This window comes from Filicampus tigris, chromosome 12, assembly GCF_054856515.1.
Source record: "Filicampus tigris isolate MCC_2025a chromosome 12, RoL_Ftig_1.0, whole genome shotgun sequence".
NCBI classification, from domain to species: Eukaryota; Metazoa; Chordata; class Actinopteri; order Syngnathiformes; family Syngnathidae; genus Filicampus; species Filicampus tigris.
The window spans coordinates 24363357-24378152 of NC_141228.1; the positions used below are offsets into that span (position 1 = coordinate 24363357).

Sequence of the window (14796 nt, forward strand, 5' to 3'; positions counted from 1 at the left end):
AGGCATCTTGTGTCTTTTTAATCATCTACATCAGATTACAGTAGAAAGGTGACACAGCAATAGCATCAATCCTGAGTTACACTTTCAATTTATCAGAATGTACAGCCTATTTACAAAAATACAGACTGAGACATGAAGAATATTATGGAAAACTACATTTATAAATCTGGATAAATATTTTGGGGGAAGTTTACACACAAGGAAAAAGTCATCTCATAATCAAGAGGGGAAAAATCATTGTCTCAGACATTCCAATTTTTTTCTTTTACTCTTTTTTTCAATAAGAATTTGAAAAATGAAAACAACCAATTTTAGCCACGAAGACGCATTTGTCTTTGCTATGATAATGTTGCTTGTCGCCGTGGCTTGCCGTGACTGTCAGTAAGAACAGTGACGTAGTTTCCACAATGTTTGGGAAGCGAAAGAGTGTCCCAGCTGTACTATGAAAAGCCTTTGGCAAGCAACCAGCTGCTGAGTTTCCAACGCGCACCTTGGCTTTGGCTCCCTCTACCGGCAACATCTTGCAGCACACGCGTCACGTGAGAGTTGAGCTCGAGTTTGAACTCGGAAGTTGTTAGCCGATGATGCCGTCGCTCGGGTTCGGCTTTGTGAAGCTCACACTCACGACGTGCGACGCGGCAATGCGGCGGTTGTCATTCATTTGACACATTTACGATGCTTTGGCCTCACTTCTTGTGTGACCCGATCATGACCTTGGACACAAAGTTGACGATAGCGCTCGCTGGCTGCTCTGGGTCGTGTTCAGCAAACAGATGGCAAATATTTTCCGTCTCGCTTTGAGATTTCCTCGCTACAAACCCAAATATCCTGCAAGAAAGACAAACAAGGACAACAGAGTCGGCGAATCAATCGAAATGATTGCGAAGGTTCACCGCAAAAAAAGATTCGTCACTGACGTAGACACTTTGAGGAACTCGTACTGAATGTCCAGAAATAACATCATATCACAACAACGACAATCATTTATTTCCGCAGCGCTTTCGGTCAAAGTGCTGCACAGATGAGTAAAAACCACGTCCAGATCCAAATGCTTCACAAGAAAGACACAATAAAAAAAAAAACGTTTAGCGACTAAAACACAACACAGCCTTAAAGCAGGACACCGTGTGAGAGATAAACGCAAGTTTGATTTGAAAGATGTCAAGTGAACCTGCTGGCCTGACGCGGAGAGCGGAGGAGCACATTCCACAAAGTGGGGACACAAACGCAAAAGGCCCCTTCAGCAAACATTTTCCAGTCACTTTTGGACGGCAACATACGACCACCGGATCCTTGACATTAGCGAATCGGATTTCCGTTGACGTCGTCACACGTGGCAGGTAACCGTGCGGGCAATTACTGCTTCCTCAATGAAATACTTACTTTGCAGTAGAAGCATTTCCTCTTGTCCATCTGTGGAGAATAAAAGACTGCTTAGCGAGTGTCCAGCCGTTTCTCATGATCAGGGACAAATTCTAATGCATATTGCCGGCGTCGGGCCCAAACTTTGTCCCTCCAAAATGGTCACTTTTCAGGAGAGCCCCGAAATGGCAAGTTGCGTCGTGAAAGAGAGCAAGCAAGCAAGCAAGCCGTGTTCAACACTTAAGATTGGTCAGCCGTGTGCAAAAACAACAACCCAGGTGTGTGGACCGACCAATAGTATTGATTTAAAAAAAAACACAAAGAAACATGAAATTCACTCGAATGTGACCTAGGAGGTTTTGGCCCGACGCCGGCCATACATTTGCTCTTAGGCATGCGTGAAACAAACGTGTGCTAGATGACATAGAGCGGCCGTCCCAAACCGAGTCACTCCCAAAACAATCTGGCCGCGCCTGTATACGTAACTCCCCGAGCCGATTCAGTTGTATACGGTTTGTCTGTGTGAGCAATACACTCGCACCCGCCAGAGTGACGACACTTAAATGTTGGGTGACATTGCAAAAATCCTCTCGGTCGTCCGATTAGCACGGACGACGGAAATGAGTCGCGCGTCTGATGAAATGTCGACCGCATCCCCCATTACGTGTCGAGAGCATACCTGAGCTCGGATCGGGAGCGCGTTATGTCTGGTTGTAGCGCCGGCGTCACGTCACGACTCACCTCCGGCCTTGCGGGTCCAAGGAACAGAAAATGACTGTATTGACTGCGTAGTGTCTTCTGAAAAACAGCCTGGAGGGACGACACGTGCCTTTTGGGGGTTTGTTTCCGTCTTATTTTGAGGTGTGATCATCTGAATTGTGAGCCAATCGCACCCTGAATTTGTGTATTTTGTCCCTAGAAGTAGGTCTACTCACCTCCTCTGGTTATCTGTGAGCGTGATGCCCTGCGCTGACACCTTAAAGTGGACAACGGTGGAGGCCGACGGAGGCTCCCTGGTGAGCGTCAGCGTGGTGGCCTTCTGAACCGCTTGCTGGCCCGTTAAAGACTCCAATTCCACCGAGCCCAGGTACCACACGTTACATGCTAGCACAAAAGTCAAAGAACGTCATCCAAACAAAAACGATCCAAGCCCGAGATGCACTTCTGGAATCTGCTTGTTGAGTTGCACCGGTGTTAGGAAAACGAAACACACGGTTGTCGAGAGTGCCACCAACTCGCCATATAAATACTGTACACACAGGCTAGGCAGGCCACAATGGCAGTCGGTTACAATTCAAGGACAACAAGTTTGGCTGGGACGCTTTTGGGGTACCTGCTCCTTGCTTCAGAAGCTCAGCGGCTGAGTTTGTTGCCGTCTTTGCAGGAGAGTCACTCGTTTCCTCAAACGGGTCTGACGGGTACAAAAGCTCACGTAAGAAGTCAAACGTAAACATCAACAAAGGAGCTACTGGTGGTCCCCCAGATGAATGAGGAATTGGAGTTTGCGCGGTTCCAACTCGCGACAACTTGTCTCAAACGTAGCGCTGTCACCTCGGAACTATTTCGAGCCATTCGGCTGGCAACTGGCTTTGTACAAACACACCGCATTTCGCCCGCTGGCTTCATGATCATCCTAATCAAGTTGCTCACTGATCCATTTTCCGTTGCATCCACGTTCATCCTACCTCTGTCAGGCAGAATGAGTTTGCACGGCAGCGCCAGAGGTGTGATGGAGTGCTGACACACCAGAGCAGTGAGACTCCCTGACAGGAACAACAGCAGGAATAAAAAAAAAAAAAAAATCAGGACACACCTTCCCTTCCACAACAGAACAGAACAAGCAAAAAGAACCACACGAAATATGAATATCGAATGAGTGACAAAATGTTTGAATGAGTGACTGAAGTGACTGAGCAGATGCTTGCGACGGATAGCAGCAACCGCTAGGGGGGAGCAGTAAGCCACGTAGCATTACAGTTGCGCGTAGGGAAGCGCTTCACTCAACTGACTTACTGGGTGGATGGGAAGGGAAATGTTTGGATCAAAAATAAGTTGTCATGGGAGTCACAAGCTACACTACGGGGGCCATTATTGTCGTGCATGATCAGGTGAGTGGCATTTTCGTCAAATGGCATGACGCTTTCCTTTCCCTGCTGAGTAATCACACACCTGGCCGACACACGTTCCAATGGTTTTGCTCACATGAAACGCAAAAGGTGTGTGTCAGATGGAGATGCAAATAGTGGACCTACAAATAAAGCTGGAAAGGGTGCTCTCTTGTATTCATTTTACAAACGCAAAATTGAGAAAAAACATCAGCCAAAATGAAGGAATTCATCTCTCTCTCTCTCTCTCTCTCTCTCTAGATATCGATACAAATGATCGTTATTTATTCTTTTGGAATGGCTCTCCTCAAAGACCACGGATTCTCACCAAAGAAGGGCTCATCGGGGCAGCCTTTGAGACGCACTCCTTTCTGCGTACACTCGATGAGGAAATGTCTCACCAGCTCACTGGACGGATCTGCAACTGCAAAGACAGCAAACGTCCGTTGTGCTTCCCTGCATTCATACCTTCCCAAATCTCCATGAAACAAGCAAAGTCAGACTTGGGATGAGCTCATTTGGCCAAACGGACGGATCACTTTGCGCTCATTTGGAACCGACCTTTTTTACTGGGATGCGCCAGCGACGGAGGCGGCGTTGCCACTTTCATAGCCAGGCCGTAAGCCCCGCGGAACGAGTGGCTGTCTCGGACGATGAAAGAGCCCGGCTCTCGATCCTTTAAGACCCAAATGGCTAGCGGAAGGTCAAGCGAAAGATAAAGCGGCGGTTAGAGCGCTGAGGTACGCGCCCTCCGTGGCAAAGGTTTGCACTCGGAGCGACGGGCCTGCTTGGCTTTCTGGGGGCGACTGCGACGAGAGCAACGTTTACCTTGATCTCTGGAAATGTCCGGCTTGTACCAGAACTTGGAAGTGTCCTGCGCAAACTTCACCGTGTCCTGCTTACTGCCAAACTCTGAAACCAAAGCAAAGTCAAACAATAAACGGTTGTGTCAGCAACGCAAATGACAAAAGCAAACACCGGTCAGCGTGCAAACCATTCAGATTCTTTTGGGGGGGTGGGGTGGGGGGGGGTTCGCATGCCAAACATCTTTCAACGCTTTCTCCTTCATTTTGGGCTGCTGAGTCCGAAACGGACATTCGTCATTCCTTGGGATTGGTTCCAGATTTTCAGATCTCAATATTTTGGACAAAGTACCAGGTCAAAATAGTCACAAACTTTCTCGGCCCCCAAACGCACGTTGCCTGGCCACCGTTGTGCTTTCTGAAGCCGAAACATAAACGGCACCAGTGCCCTCCATTGTATTTGTACCTGCTGCGGGTGATGGCGTCCCACTCAAACCTTTGAAGGGGTCAAGGAAAGAAAGGCTGAGGCTGCTTTCGGTGTGAGGACAGGAAAAGCCACCGAGGGAAGGCGAGCAGGAGCCAAGGTGGCCCCCTTCCGCCGCCCTCCTCTTCTCAGGCAACAGCGGAGCTCGCTCGCCGTCCCCGGCCAGCTTCGAGTCCCCCGCAACCCGCGGCAGGCCGCGCTCCGGGTTGCCTTTTAGCGCCAGCAAGGACGACGAGTCTGCGCTCTGGCTCTCCATGCGGATGTCCGGACACGCGGCCAGTCCTTGCAGGCGCGCCCCAGGGGAGGCGTGGGCAGCGGGGGTGCCGGGCTCGATCGGACTTGAGGCCCGGGGGGAGTTGCACCTTTGCTGCGCCCGCGCGGGAGGCGGCGTCCGGCTGCACGGGAAAAAGAACGAGAGAAGGAGCCACGTTTGCAATTCCAGGAAACCTTCAGTGCCGTTAGATCCATTTCTCAAAAGCTTATTGCATTTCCACAAATAGTTTCTTGACGAACACGTTTTTCACGGTTTGGTAAAGAGGTTCTATTTTCATGTGCAGCAGATAATAACCTCAAATCGTCAAAACCTTGAGGAGTGGTAGTGATCAACGGGGCGGACCTAGGGTTTGAATGTTACAGAATTTTCCACAACAAGATTTTGGCTCATACGGGAGTTGCCTCTCGTCAACGGTATTGGCTTATATCGGACGCAGGAGGGTCGTCGGCCGAGCTGCGTGCTGCATTGCGCGAGCGTGTGTGCGGAGGAGGGATTGGCTTTATTCTCGACCATCTACGTATTCTTGTTATTATTAAGAATGCGCATACCCGTCTGTGTGTGGGAGGGGGCTGCTGGATGACACAGAACACGTGGAACCAAATATCCGCGGGCAAGAAGCCGAGCTCAGGGACACGTCGGATGGGAACAATTCTCCGTCAACAGAGCTGCCGCTACGGTTTGCGCTGTCCGGGAAACTTCGGGAATCTAGAAAAAAAGACGGATAGCACGGGTCATTTCGGTTTTTTCGGTTCTGATACTGAAATGCTCAAAAGGACTGTCGAACTGCACAGGATGTGTTACCTTTCCATGAACTAATATCATTGCGCTGGAAAAATTGGTTGTACAGAGCCAGTGAACAAATGTGAACATAAATGATTGCGCAACATGCACTGGATTAAAGTCCTTCGCTACTGCTGGAACATTTCAAAGACCGGCAATTTTTCTACTTCAATGAGAGCCGGTAACTTACTTGCAGTCTTTCAAGCACAAAAGTCAGTCAGTCAGTCAGTCATTGATCAGATGACAACAATCAGGCAAATAAAGCGGCGAAGCAGAGATTTTCTCTTTGCTAAAATGCAGCATTTTGCCGTTGGAAATTGCCTCGTCGCACTTTGCCATGGCGATTTCAATCGGATTCATTGCTCAGCCCAACAACCAATAACTATCATTTTGTGCGGTATGAGGCCATGAAAAAAGTAAGTACGGACGACCCCTTGCCCCAATTGGTCCATTAAATCGAAAGTGTCCAAATGGTCCAAGTGAGGAATCCAACATGCCAAAACGACATGCAAAACGTGTGCATCACGCAGAAGACACGAACGCAGGCCCCAAGTAGCGTGAGTCACTGCAAAGACAATCAAAAGGCTCCTTGTTCAGGCGCAGTGGCACGCCCCCCGCCCACCCGCCTAGCCTCCGGCCCCCCCCCCCCCCGCCACTCAGGAATCCCAGATGGAGGAATTTGCTTCGGAGGGCGGCCTGGTCTCAACAGACACGACAGCAACCAGCCACAAAGGTGATATACGTAAGCGCGCGTGCGCCTCTTTGAGGGCATCCACAAAGCGCGAGATGACACGAAAGGTGCCACAGACAGCAAGTGGTGGAAATGACTAACTTTTTCATCACTTTGGTCAACTCGCAAGCGGGTTCATCTTTCTGTGTCTCGGCTCAAGCATTTGTTTGTCCCACTATCTCTTGGGCTAGTCTCCACTTTGTGGGACCGTCTTTGCAATATTTCTCATCATATCGGCCAGCCCCAGAGCAGAGGATTGCATTAGACTTTTTTTTTTTTTTTTTCCACATGCGCTGCCCCATAAGCTTGTCTCAGGGCCGGTGTCCAGGCAGCCCAATTACGGCAACAGCAGAGAACGCCAGTCATCCAAAATGGACACAAAGCATCCAACAATACCCAAACAACAGAATTGCCATGCATATAGAGTAGATTGAACTGAGACGGTGGAAAGAAAAGCAACTTGAAGGGAAGGTTTTGGGCCAAACGCTTTGTCCTCGGAGTCTGCAGGGACCGATTTTTGGACGCTCCAAATTTGTCGCTCCAAAAAAGTCAATCGAGCTCAGTGGCGGCTGCGCCCTGGCTCCTGCTACTACGCCAAGCTGCCAAGTGGTCCAACGGAGCAGCCGTGTAGCCACGCCTACAGGAGGAGGAGGCCAGGTGAGGCCAAGCAGCCGAGGAGTGACGGCGCAATCGTCCCCAGACAAGAGACACGACAAACATGCTGAATGGTGAACAGAAGAAAGTTGCTGGGGCCACATCAGCATTTGACAGCTTGCTTTTGCTTTGTAACAGAGATAATAAATCCCTTCTATAAACCACGTTACCAAAATCAACCGCCTTTGCTTTGCTCCTGCGCAACGTGACGCGTCTTTTGACGTCGTAGTAGAATGCCTTCAAGTTAGATCCAACATATGACGTGGGAAAAAGGGCGCAGGCCATAGAGCACCTTTTTCAGCAGATTGCAAATTCCCGAGTCGTTGCCCATCTGGTGAGCTCATCATGAAGGACGGGGCCGTACAATTGCGCTGTGCAGGCACCTCTTTCTTCCAACGGAAAGCAAAGCTTTAAATATTGAAAAGCTTTGCCCAAAGCAGATTTCAATGCTGCAAAATCAAGTCAATCTATTGACGGTTCTTCCGGCTTTCACTGGGTAAACCATAAGCCAGCCAAACGGGGGACAAAGTTTTCAGACGCACGCTCCAGTCCAACAGCGGTTGGCGGCAAAATTCCAAATGCTGTTGTTTATTGTGATCCAAACCAATTCCAAATGATACATCAAGCTCCTGCCAACAACGACCTCCTCCTGACTCCGCTCTCCTCGACAAACTTCGTTTATTCTTGCCCTGTGGGTTCACCGCATTTAGTTGAAGTCGCAAGTTTACGGACACTCCTCTTGGGCATGAATGGCGCATTCGCTTGGTTTGTGTGATGATTGACTTGAACCATTTGTTTTCAATGGTGGAATGAATTTACGACACATATCTTCAATACATTTTGATCATTTCAAAAAATACATTTTAGATTTTTTTTCCGAATCCACAATGGGGTCCGACTCTTGCATACAGGCTCACATACACTCCGCTAAATGTTTGAATAAGCTGTGCTAAAGGTTGGAGCATAACTCAACGAGTGATCTGAAAATGAAGCATCAAGATGCTTCATGAACCACTTGTCGTGTTTCTTGAGCCCTCTAGATGACACTCTCTGTTCAAGCCAGGGCCGAAAGCACACAGACTTGCCCTTTCGTTAAACCCACCATCCAGATGAGTCGAAAAATACAACAAGTGGTTGGCCAAGCAAATAGGAAGCTTCATTTCTGTTCACAAGGCCAAAGCCTGTTCCGTCTGATCCCTGATCATGACTGGCTGCGGCTGCTCGTTTCTCCAGAAAATCAAGTCTTTCGCAGCGCTCACTGGATCGACCAATACGCAGAACACGCAAACTCAGTGAAGTTTGAGGAAGGAGAACCGGAGAGTTTGATGACTTGGGCGCGTCTCTTGGAGCCATTTCCAAAAGTCATCCGTTGTAAGTTGTTTTATCGGGAAAAGCCCCAAATGAATACGATCATCAAAGCCGTGACGACGGCATGTCAACTGTAAACAGTCGTCGAGCTTTTGGAGTGTAGTGACAGACATGAGCATTGATCACTTGAGATGCTGTGAACCGTGTCTCCATGTACGTATGTAAAAGCCGCTCACTAAGTGCAAAATGACGTAGTAGTAGTTGTGTTGTTTTGTTGACTGGATGCTGCCGAATAGTTGGACAAATGCAATGAATCTTGGTTACAGATTAAGAGCAGTGAAGGTGCCTTGGGCCCAGCCGTAGGCAACTGAGCTTGACCGTCGCTAAGAGTGGAAGAAGGAGTCCTGTGTCCCCCTGACAGATGCACAAAGTCGAGATTGAAAGCGAAAGCAATGTCGAGAGGATAGCCAACGGAATGCGGGCCATCTGAGCGCATACATACCAAGCCATGCGGTCATGATGTGACACTAGGCGGCTTTCCTGTTTGCCTCTTTTCCGTCTGCTCGCGTCTGACTTCCAGTGTGGATGCAAGACTCCCTTCGAGCGCTCTTTCTTCTCCTCCTGTTTAGCGCCAAGGAGAAGAAGAAACCGGACGGAGCCTGTTGCACTGGAGCCCTTTGTCAGGGGCTGGACTGTGGCGCCGCCATGGCCAATTCCTTCCTTGCACAGATGGAAAAAGAAGCCCTCTGTTCGTTCCTCCTTGTTGTGACACGGCTCGACTTCGGTGTTTCCATGGAGGAAGGGACTGAACCAAAGGGGAGGGAGGACTGAGCGTCGGAGACTCGGGAGACCCCCCGCCCACCCGCTGCCTCTGACTGACCACTGAGCATTGTTCATTCGTGGACACAGGGAGCACTTTCCCCCAATCGGAATGAACTGCAGGGGTCAAAGGTTTCATATGGCCTTTTATGGGCAACAGAGAGAAAAGGGGGTGACGGTGCTGGTGAATGGGTGGGGGTGTGGGTTTGGGGGGGGGGGGGTTCTGTTAGGGCATGCGTGTCCCTCTGCTTACTACAAACACTGAAACAAAGGCATGCAGACACAAACACGGGAGCACGTCTGCTGCCGTGCGTCAAATGTGAGCGCATCGTCAATTGCTCCACAAAGCTTCCCACGCAATTGCGGGACAGTGAAGGCAGTGGTCCTGCCTTCAACCCTCCTCACACACGGCCTTCAATGCCACCACTTTAAAATATTGAAGTAAAACAAGAGACAAATGAACTTTGTCACCGTACAGGAATACAACCAGGCTTCTCTCACATAGCAGCTAAAAATCACATTGAAAGAGGAGTTCCATGAACTCTTGAAAGAGATTTTCCTCACATATTCACATTGGAGCAAATCATTCGGTGCTGTAGCAAAGACTTCTGTTCAATGATGCTTCCTTGGTGAAATCTCATCAGCCTGCTAATAGCTCATGATGCACTTGATTTGCTCAATGTGAACCGGACTGAAAAGCCAAATTCGACTTTCTCTCCATCCTAAAGTGGAACATCCTTGAAAATATTCATTTCCTTTGTGAGTGACACATGGAAGGATACCTTAAGCACTGTTTACAAATACTGACTTAACACGTCCGGTGATTGTCCAAACTTTTGCTTTTGGAAAATGTGGAAATGTACAGAAAAAAAAACACGTAACACCTAAATTGTTTGTCAGAAATCCTGGACTCAAGTTTAAATCGCAGCATTTTCATAATGACGAGTCCCATTTCTTTGCGCTGCCCTCAATGCACACTCGAGTCTGAAAGGGCTTCACAAGGCCACGGTTGACAAATGTGAGCGACATCGCCTGACCGAGACCCCCCAGCCGGGCTCGGAACAAGCACCCGTCGCAGAAATGGACAGCGGCACTCCAAACTGCACTGCAGTCATTTCATCCGTCCATTCAACAATTCCAACATCCGAAGATGTCAACGCAGTCGAAGGCGCCCGCTTTACTCTCTTTTCTCCTGACCTTTGACCGCTCAGGCTTCAGGCAGTCAAGCGTCGGTCTGAGCGTACGCTCTCTCTGCCTGCGTTCGAGCTCACAATCTCACTTCACTTGTTGTTCACATTCCTTTGGCTGAAAGCGACTTCCTCTGGCGATCGGAAAAAACAACACAAATGGCCTTTCGATTGTTGGGCAAACGTTGGCTTTATATACATTCTTATTTTGAGGATCATTTCTCTTTCTTGGTTCTCTGCTTTTTACCAAGACCAAATGCTATTCACTTCCTCCCGCTTGGTAGATGCTGTCATTTAGGGCTGAGGCTTCATCGTGAGCTCGCGAGCGGAGCGACGAATTTCAAGGAGGTGTCATGCGCAGAAGCTCTGCACCGGGAGCCAAAATGCCGTCAAATTTGGGATGAAATGTTTCGAAAAACACACGCACACACACACAACTACCAAAACTTCATGTGATTGTCCTGGTGAGGTTAGAGTGGAATTTTGCCGCAGGCTTAAGTCCAGCAATCACTTGCCACATGCACTGCCATTGCCTCAGGTCATTCGTCATGACAGTAATCACCGTAAACATGACATGACAATAATTGAACAGGGAGTTGAACTGTCCCGAAGGGTCAAATTCTTTCCCAGACACTCATCTGGCTTTCAAGTGGTAAACAGGAAGAAATTGCGCAATCTGAATAGCGGGTCATTGTGGGGCTAAAAGTAAAGAGAGATGCCGACTTGTACTGCTGCCTCGACGCTCTTCTTGTCTACATGTGCTCAGTAAGCAAGTTGAGAGGATTCGTCTCGCTAGCGGCATACGACGCGCATCCAAGTAGCATCCCAAATATCCCATCGGTCCATGAATCAACAGCTACGTGCGATATGCAAAGGTGATGGTTGGACTGCCATGTTTGATTTGCAAAATAAGGCAGCAAATTCAATTCTCCTTTGCCGGATAGGATGTAGTCTGAAATGCCATTTGCTGGCTCCGGGACCACTGGCAAGACCGGCAGACAGCGCGGTTAGCGCGGCTGTCTCCAAGCAAGAGGGGCTCCGGTTCACTTGCAATGGGGCCTTTCTGCGCTCCGCGTTTCCCTCGCCAGGCACAACCGATGCAGAAGAAGGTCCATTTCCGGCCCGTTCCATTGACCAGGTTGCCTGCATTTGGTCCCAGGGTACCGCAACGTTGTTGCCCATTGCTCCTCAAATTTGAATGCAGACTGGCTTACCCAATTATGCCTGGGCCAATCACACCACCTCATACAAGTCAAAAATCAAATGAATAAACATATGAATGTGTGTAACAAAATAAATTCCCCGCATCCATAACCTAATCTCAGGCATCTTTGATCAAATATGTTTCTATTAGTTTGTGTTAATTCTCTGACGCTAGGAATCATCCGTCCCACTGCTATGCCTCCGTTGTACGAGTTTTCCATTTATATTCGGAAAATAGCGTCAATATTAACCAGACGCAGCTGCGGCAGGGCTGCGCAAAGTATGGCCGGTGGACCACACGCGGCCCGCTTGATTGTATCATCCGGACGATTGCTCATTTTGGAAGAGTTGAAGTTTAAGAGTTTGCTGCATTCGTTTCCTAAGCTTTACGTTATTGACGTTTGATTGAGTGCTTAAGTGCCGTTTTGATTTGTTTGTGTTTTGTTTGCTCAGTTGTAGCCTTCCCTCATTTTGCCAAGTAAGGTTTTCCTGCGGGCAGTGGCCAAACATGGCTCTGGCATAAAGCGCCGCGAGACCAGCGCAACGTCTTTCCAGTCTAATGCAGAAATGCGTGCGGACCGCGTCCAATTCGATGTTGTTATCTAATGCTCTCAAGTTCATTTCTGACATAAGTGAAAAATCCTACACACGGTCTCTCCGGATGTCCCTGCAACAAAAGAGCCTATCCCACGTCCCCTCCCAGAGCAGGATGTGCGTGGACATCCTGTCAGCGGCGGTCTTCCTTTATCAGCCCAAACTATTATTAGACTTTCAGCATCAGCTGTTCTGCCCGTGGCACGCTCCGTTTCAAGAATTACAGCACGCTCTTCACCGTGACGGTGGAGTTTGGAAAGGCCGCTCCTGTGGACTCACTCGTTCGGGCGGCAGCTCGTCTCAAAGGTGCCGAATGATGCGCGTGTGCTACTCTGCCTACTGTGTGCAGCATCACCAACTACTACTTGTATCAAGTAAGACAATAGTGAAAAGTGAAACCACGGCAGCAAGACCCTTGCCTGCCTTTCCCGAGACATGATTTACCCAAAACAAAGTCATGCCTACATTGGACACCGACAGCAACAGTGTCCTTGCCGGGCGTGCGTGTCCGCGTGTGTGCGTGTGTTATGCCGAGGCAACATCCCGGTCATGTCTTGAACCTCGCCCGGCAGCCATCGGCGTATGTTTGACTTCAAACATCCTTACCAGTCGAGCAGAAAACCTTGTCTACATGCTTGCACTGGTGCGTGTGTACAAATGGCTCCTGAGAAAGTTGACCTTGTGTCCACCGGCCACCGGTCCTGAGCTGAGCAAACTCTGCAAGGCGTTCCGCTGGCAAAAGAAAAAGCAGACCGGTGAGATTGCAAAACGCAGCAAGAGCCACCCGCAGTCAGATGCTGACGCGCTGACATTATTTCCTACCGTAAGGCGTGGCGGGAGACACCGGAAAGGCTGGAGTTGCTGGGACGCCGTCAAAGCGCTCACGCTGGCCGCTGTCGTCCACAACTGGCTCGCTCAACTGCCGCACACAAACAAGCGTACAAGAAGCGGCGAGACAGGGCAAGCCAGGATCAATTTTTTTTTTTTCCTTTTTTTCCAAATCCACAACATCAGCAGATGTGATCAGTCTTGTGATGTGTGGGTGTGAGTGCAGACTGTTTTCGTGTAAATAGACAGGCTATTCATGCCAGCCAGCAACACAAGCGCAGAAAGGTCAATTGACGCAATGCTCTGAAAATGAGAGACAAAGAGAGCAAAATGCAAACGCTTTTGCACCACATTTCTTGTTTGAATTATATCATAAGTTGCCGTAGATAACTAAGAGAGAGAGTGTCATATCATTGACAGCAGAACTCTGTAAAGGCTGAGCTCTCTGAGAACAAATGCAAACTAACAATACTAATAATGATCAATTATAAAAACGGGTTTTTGTTAGGTAATGGGCTACTCTGTGTGTCACGGAGGACGACTAACTGAGGGCTGATATCATCCTGGAGTGTTGAGCCTTCCTTCCATTGACGTGGTCGTGACTCCAAAGAAAGACCTTTATCCGGATCCTCACCTCACAAATCGAATGCTTTGGTCTGTAACACTTGCACCACCGCCCCACATGAGCTTTGATAGGTCAAACTTAAAAAACAAAAGTGAAAATATCACCCAAACTTGATTTGCTCGAAGAAAGTAAAGACAATTTTTAAATCAGTGTCCAAAATGGGTTCAAGGGAGATCGCTGCCATCGCTGATTCAAATTTGCTGGTGACCAGTTTAATGGACTTGAAGTGACATTGATAAGAATTCTCGCACTCCAAAAATTGGACATCATGCATTTTCTTCCTGAACCGTAATCATTCTTGCGACATCGTCATCTCTGCGAGCGTGCATCTGATGAGCTGCTCAACTGTTTAGCTGTTATGACAAATGGGAAGGAGTGCCCACCGGGTGCTCCCCCAAGCGTTGGGCTCCTTCCCCGAGGCCAGGCAAACTTGTGTTGGGCGTCCAACGACCAGCGTAGTCGGTCACGTCGCTGGTCTGCTTCTGCCGCTTCCAGCCTGTCCGTGAGCAAAGAGATCAAGCCAAAGGTGAAGAAGAGCGGCGTGGCAGGCGGCCACACGGACGAGGACACCGAATGTAATCGTCCCTCAAGTCACTCGTGCGGTGTCATGTGAAATGAGGCGTCCACTAACATGCTCATGATTCTCCGACCCCAAACATGAACTCTTCTGATCCGTTCTTATTACCAGAAGCAGCCCTGGGAAGAGACTCAAAGGCGTGCTTGAGTTTTGCTGGCGTTTGCTTTGTTTGTGTTGGAAGAACACACACCCACACACGCACGCACGCACGCACGCACCCCCCCCCCCCCCCCCCCCCCCACACACACACACACACGATTGCGATGCTGCCATGGTCACGACGCATTAAAGACGGCCCGACTGGCGGGACATAAAGAACCTCTGTTGGGAGCAAAAGCCTTGCAGTGAACTGAAAGCTGATCGGCCAAGCATGGCGTCGACCAGGTGGGGATTTTGCGGCTATTGGAGGCGCAGGTCAAAGCAGCGCGCCGAGCCGCACGTCCCCAAATGCCATGGACTTTCC

General features: G+C 49.3%; 1 protein-coding gene and 1 long non-coding RNA gene across 6 annotated transcripts in view; one reads left to right on the forward strand and one right to left on the reverse strand.

Moving 5' to 3' along the window:
- tns3.2 (tensin 3, tandem duplicate 2) overlaps window positions 1-14796 on the reverse strand; it is a 20639-nt gene continuing 5843 nt past the window's right edge. For 4 of the 5 annotated variants that reach the window (XM_086046466.1, XM_086046465.1, XM_086046464.1 and 1 more), the window contains exons 3-16: window positions 14140-14252; window positions 13126-13222; window positions 12910-13035; window positions 5577-5733; window positions 4737-5149; window positions 4296-4379; window positions 4029-4160; window positions 3796-3891; window positions 3048-3125; window positions 2696-2773; window positions 2298-2466; window positions 2104-2172; window positions 1384-1413; window positions 1-828 (exon numbers count right to left, since the gene is read on the reverse strand). In XM_086046466.1, the coding sequence (XP_085902592.1) occupies window positions 687-828; window positions 1384-1413; window positions 2104-2172; window positions 2298-2466; window positions 2696-2773; window positions 3048-3125; window positions 3796-3891; window positions 4029-4160; window positions 4296-4379; window positions 4737-5149; window positions 5577-5733; window positions 12910-13035; window positions 13126-13222; window positions 14140-14252 (1784 nt within the window). In that variant the 3' untranslated portion in view covers window positions 1-686. Of the gene's footprint in view, window positions 829-1383; window positions 1414-2103; window positions 2192-2297; window positions 2467-2695; window positions 2774-3047; window positions 3126-3795; window positions 3892-4028; window positions 4161-4295; window positions 4380-4736; window positions 5150-5576; window positions 5734-12909; window positions 13036-13125; window positions 13223-14139; window positions 14253-14796 lie in introns of all 5 variants that reach the window. The other variant, XM_086046467.1, reaches the window with a different exon arrangement.
- On the forward strand, window positions 357-4456 carry LOC147139350 (uncharacterized). The gene is made up of 3 exons (XR_015088895.1): window positions 357-2200; window positions 2282-2449; window positions 3729-4456. It is a non-coding gene; the product is annotated as an uncharacterized LOC147139350 (long non-coding RNA).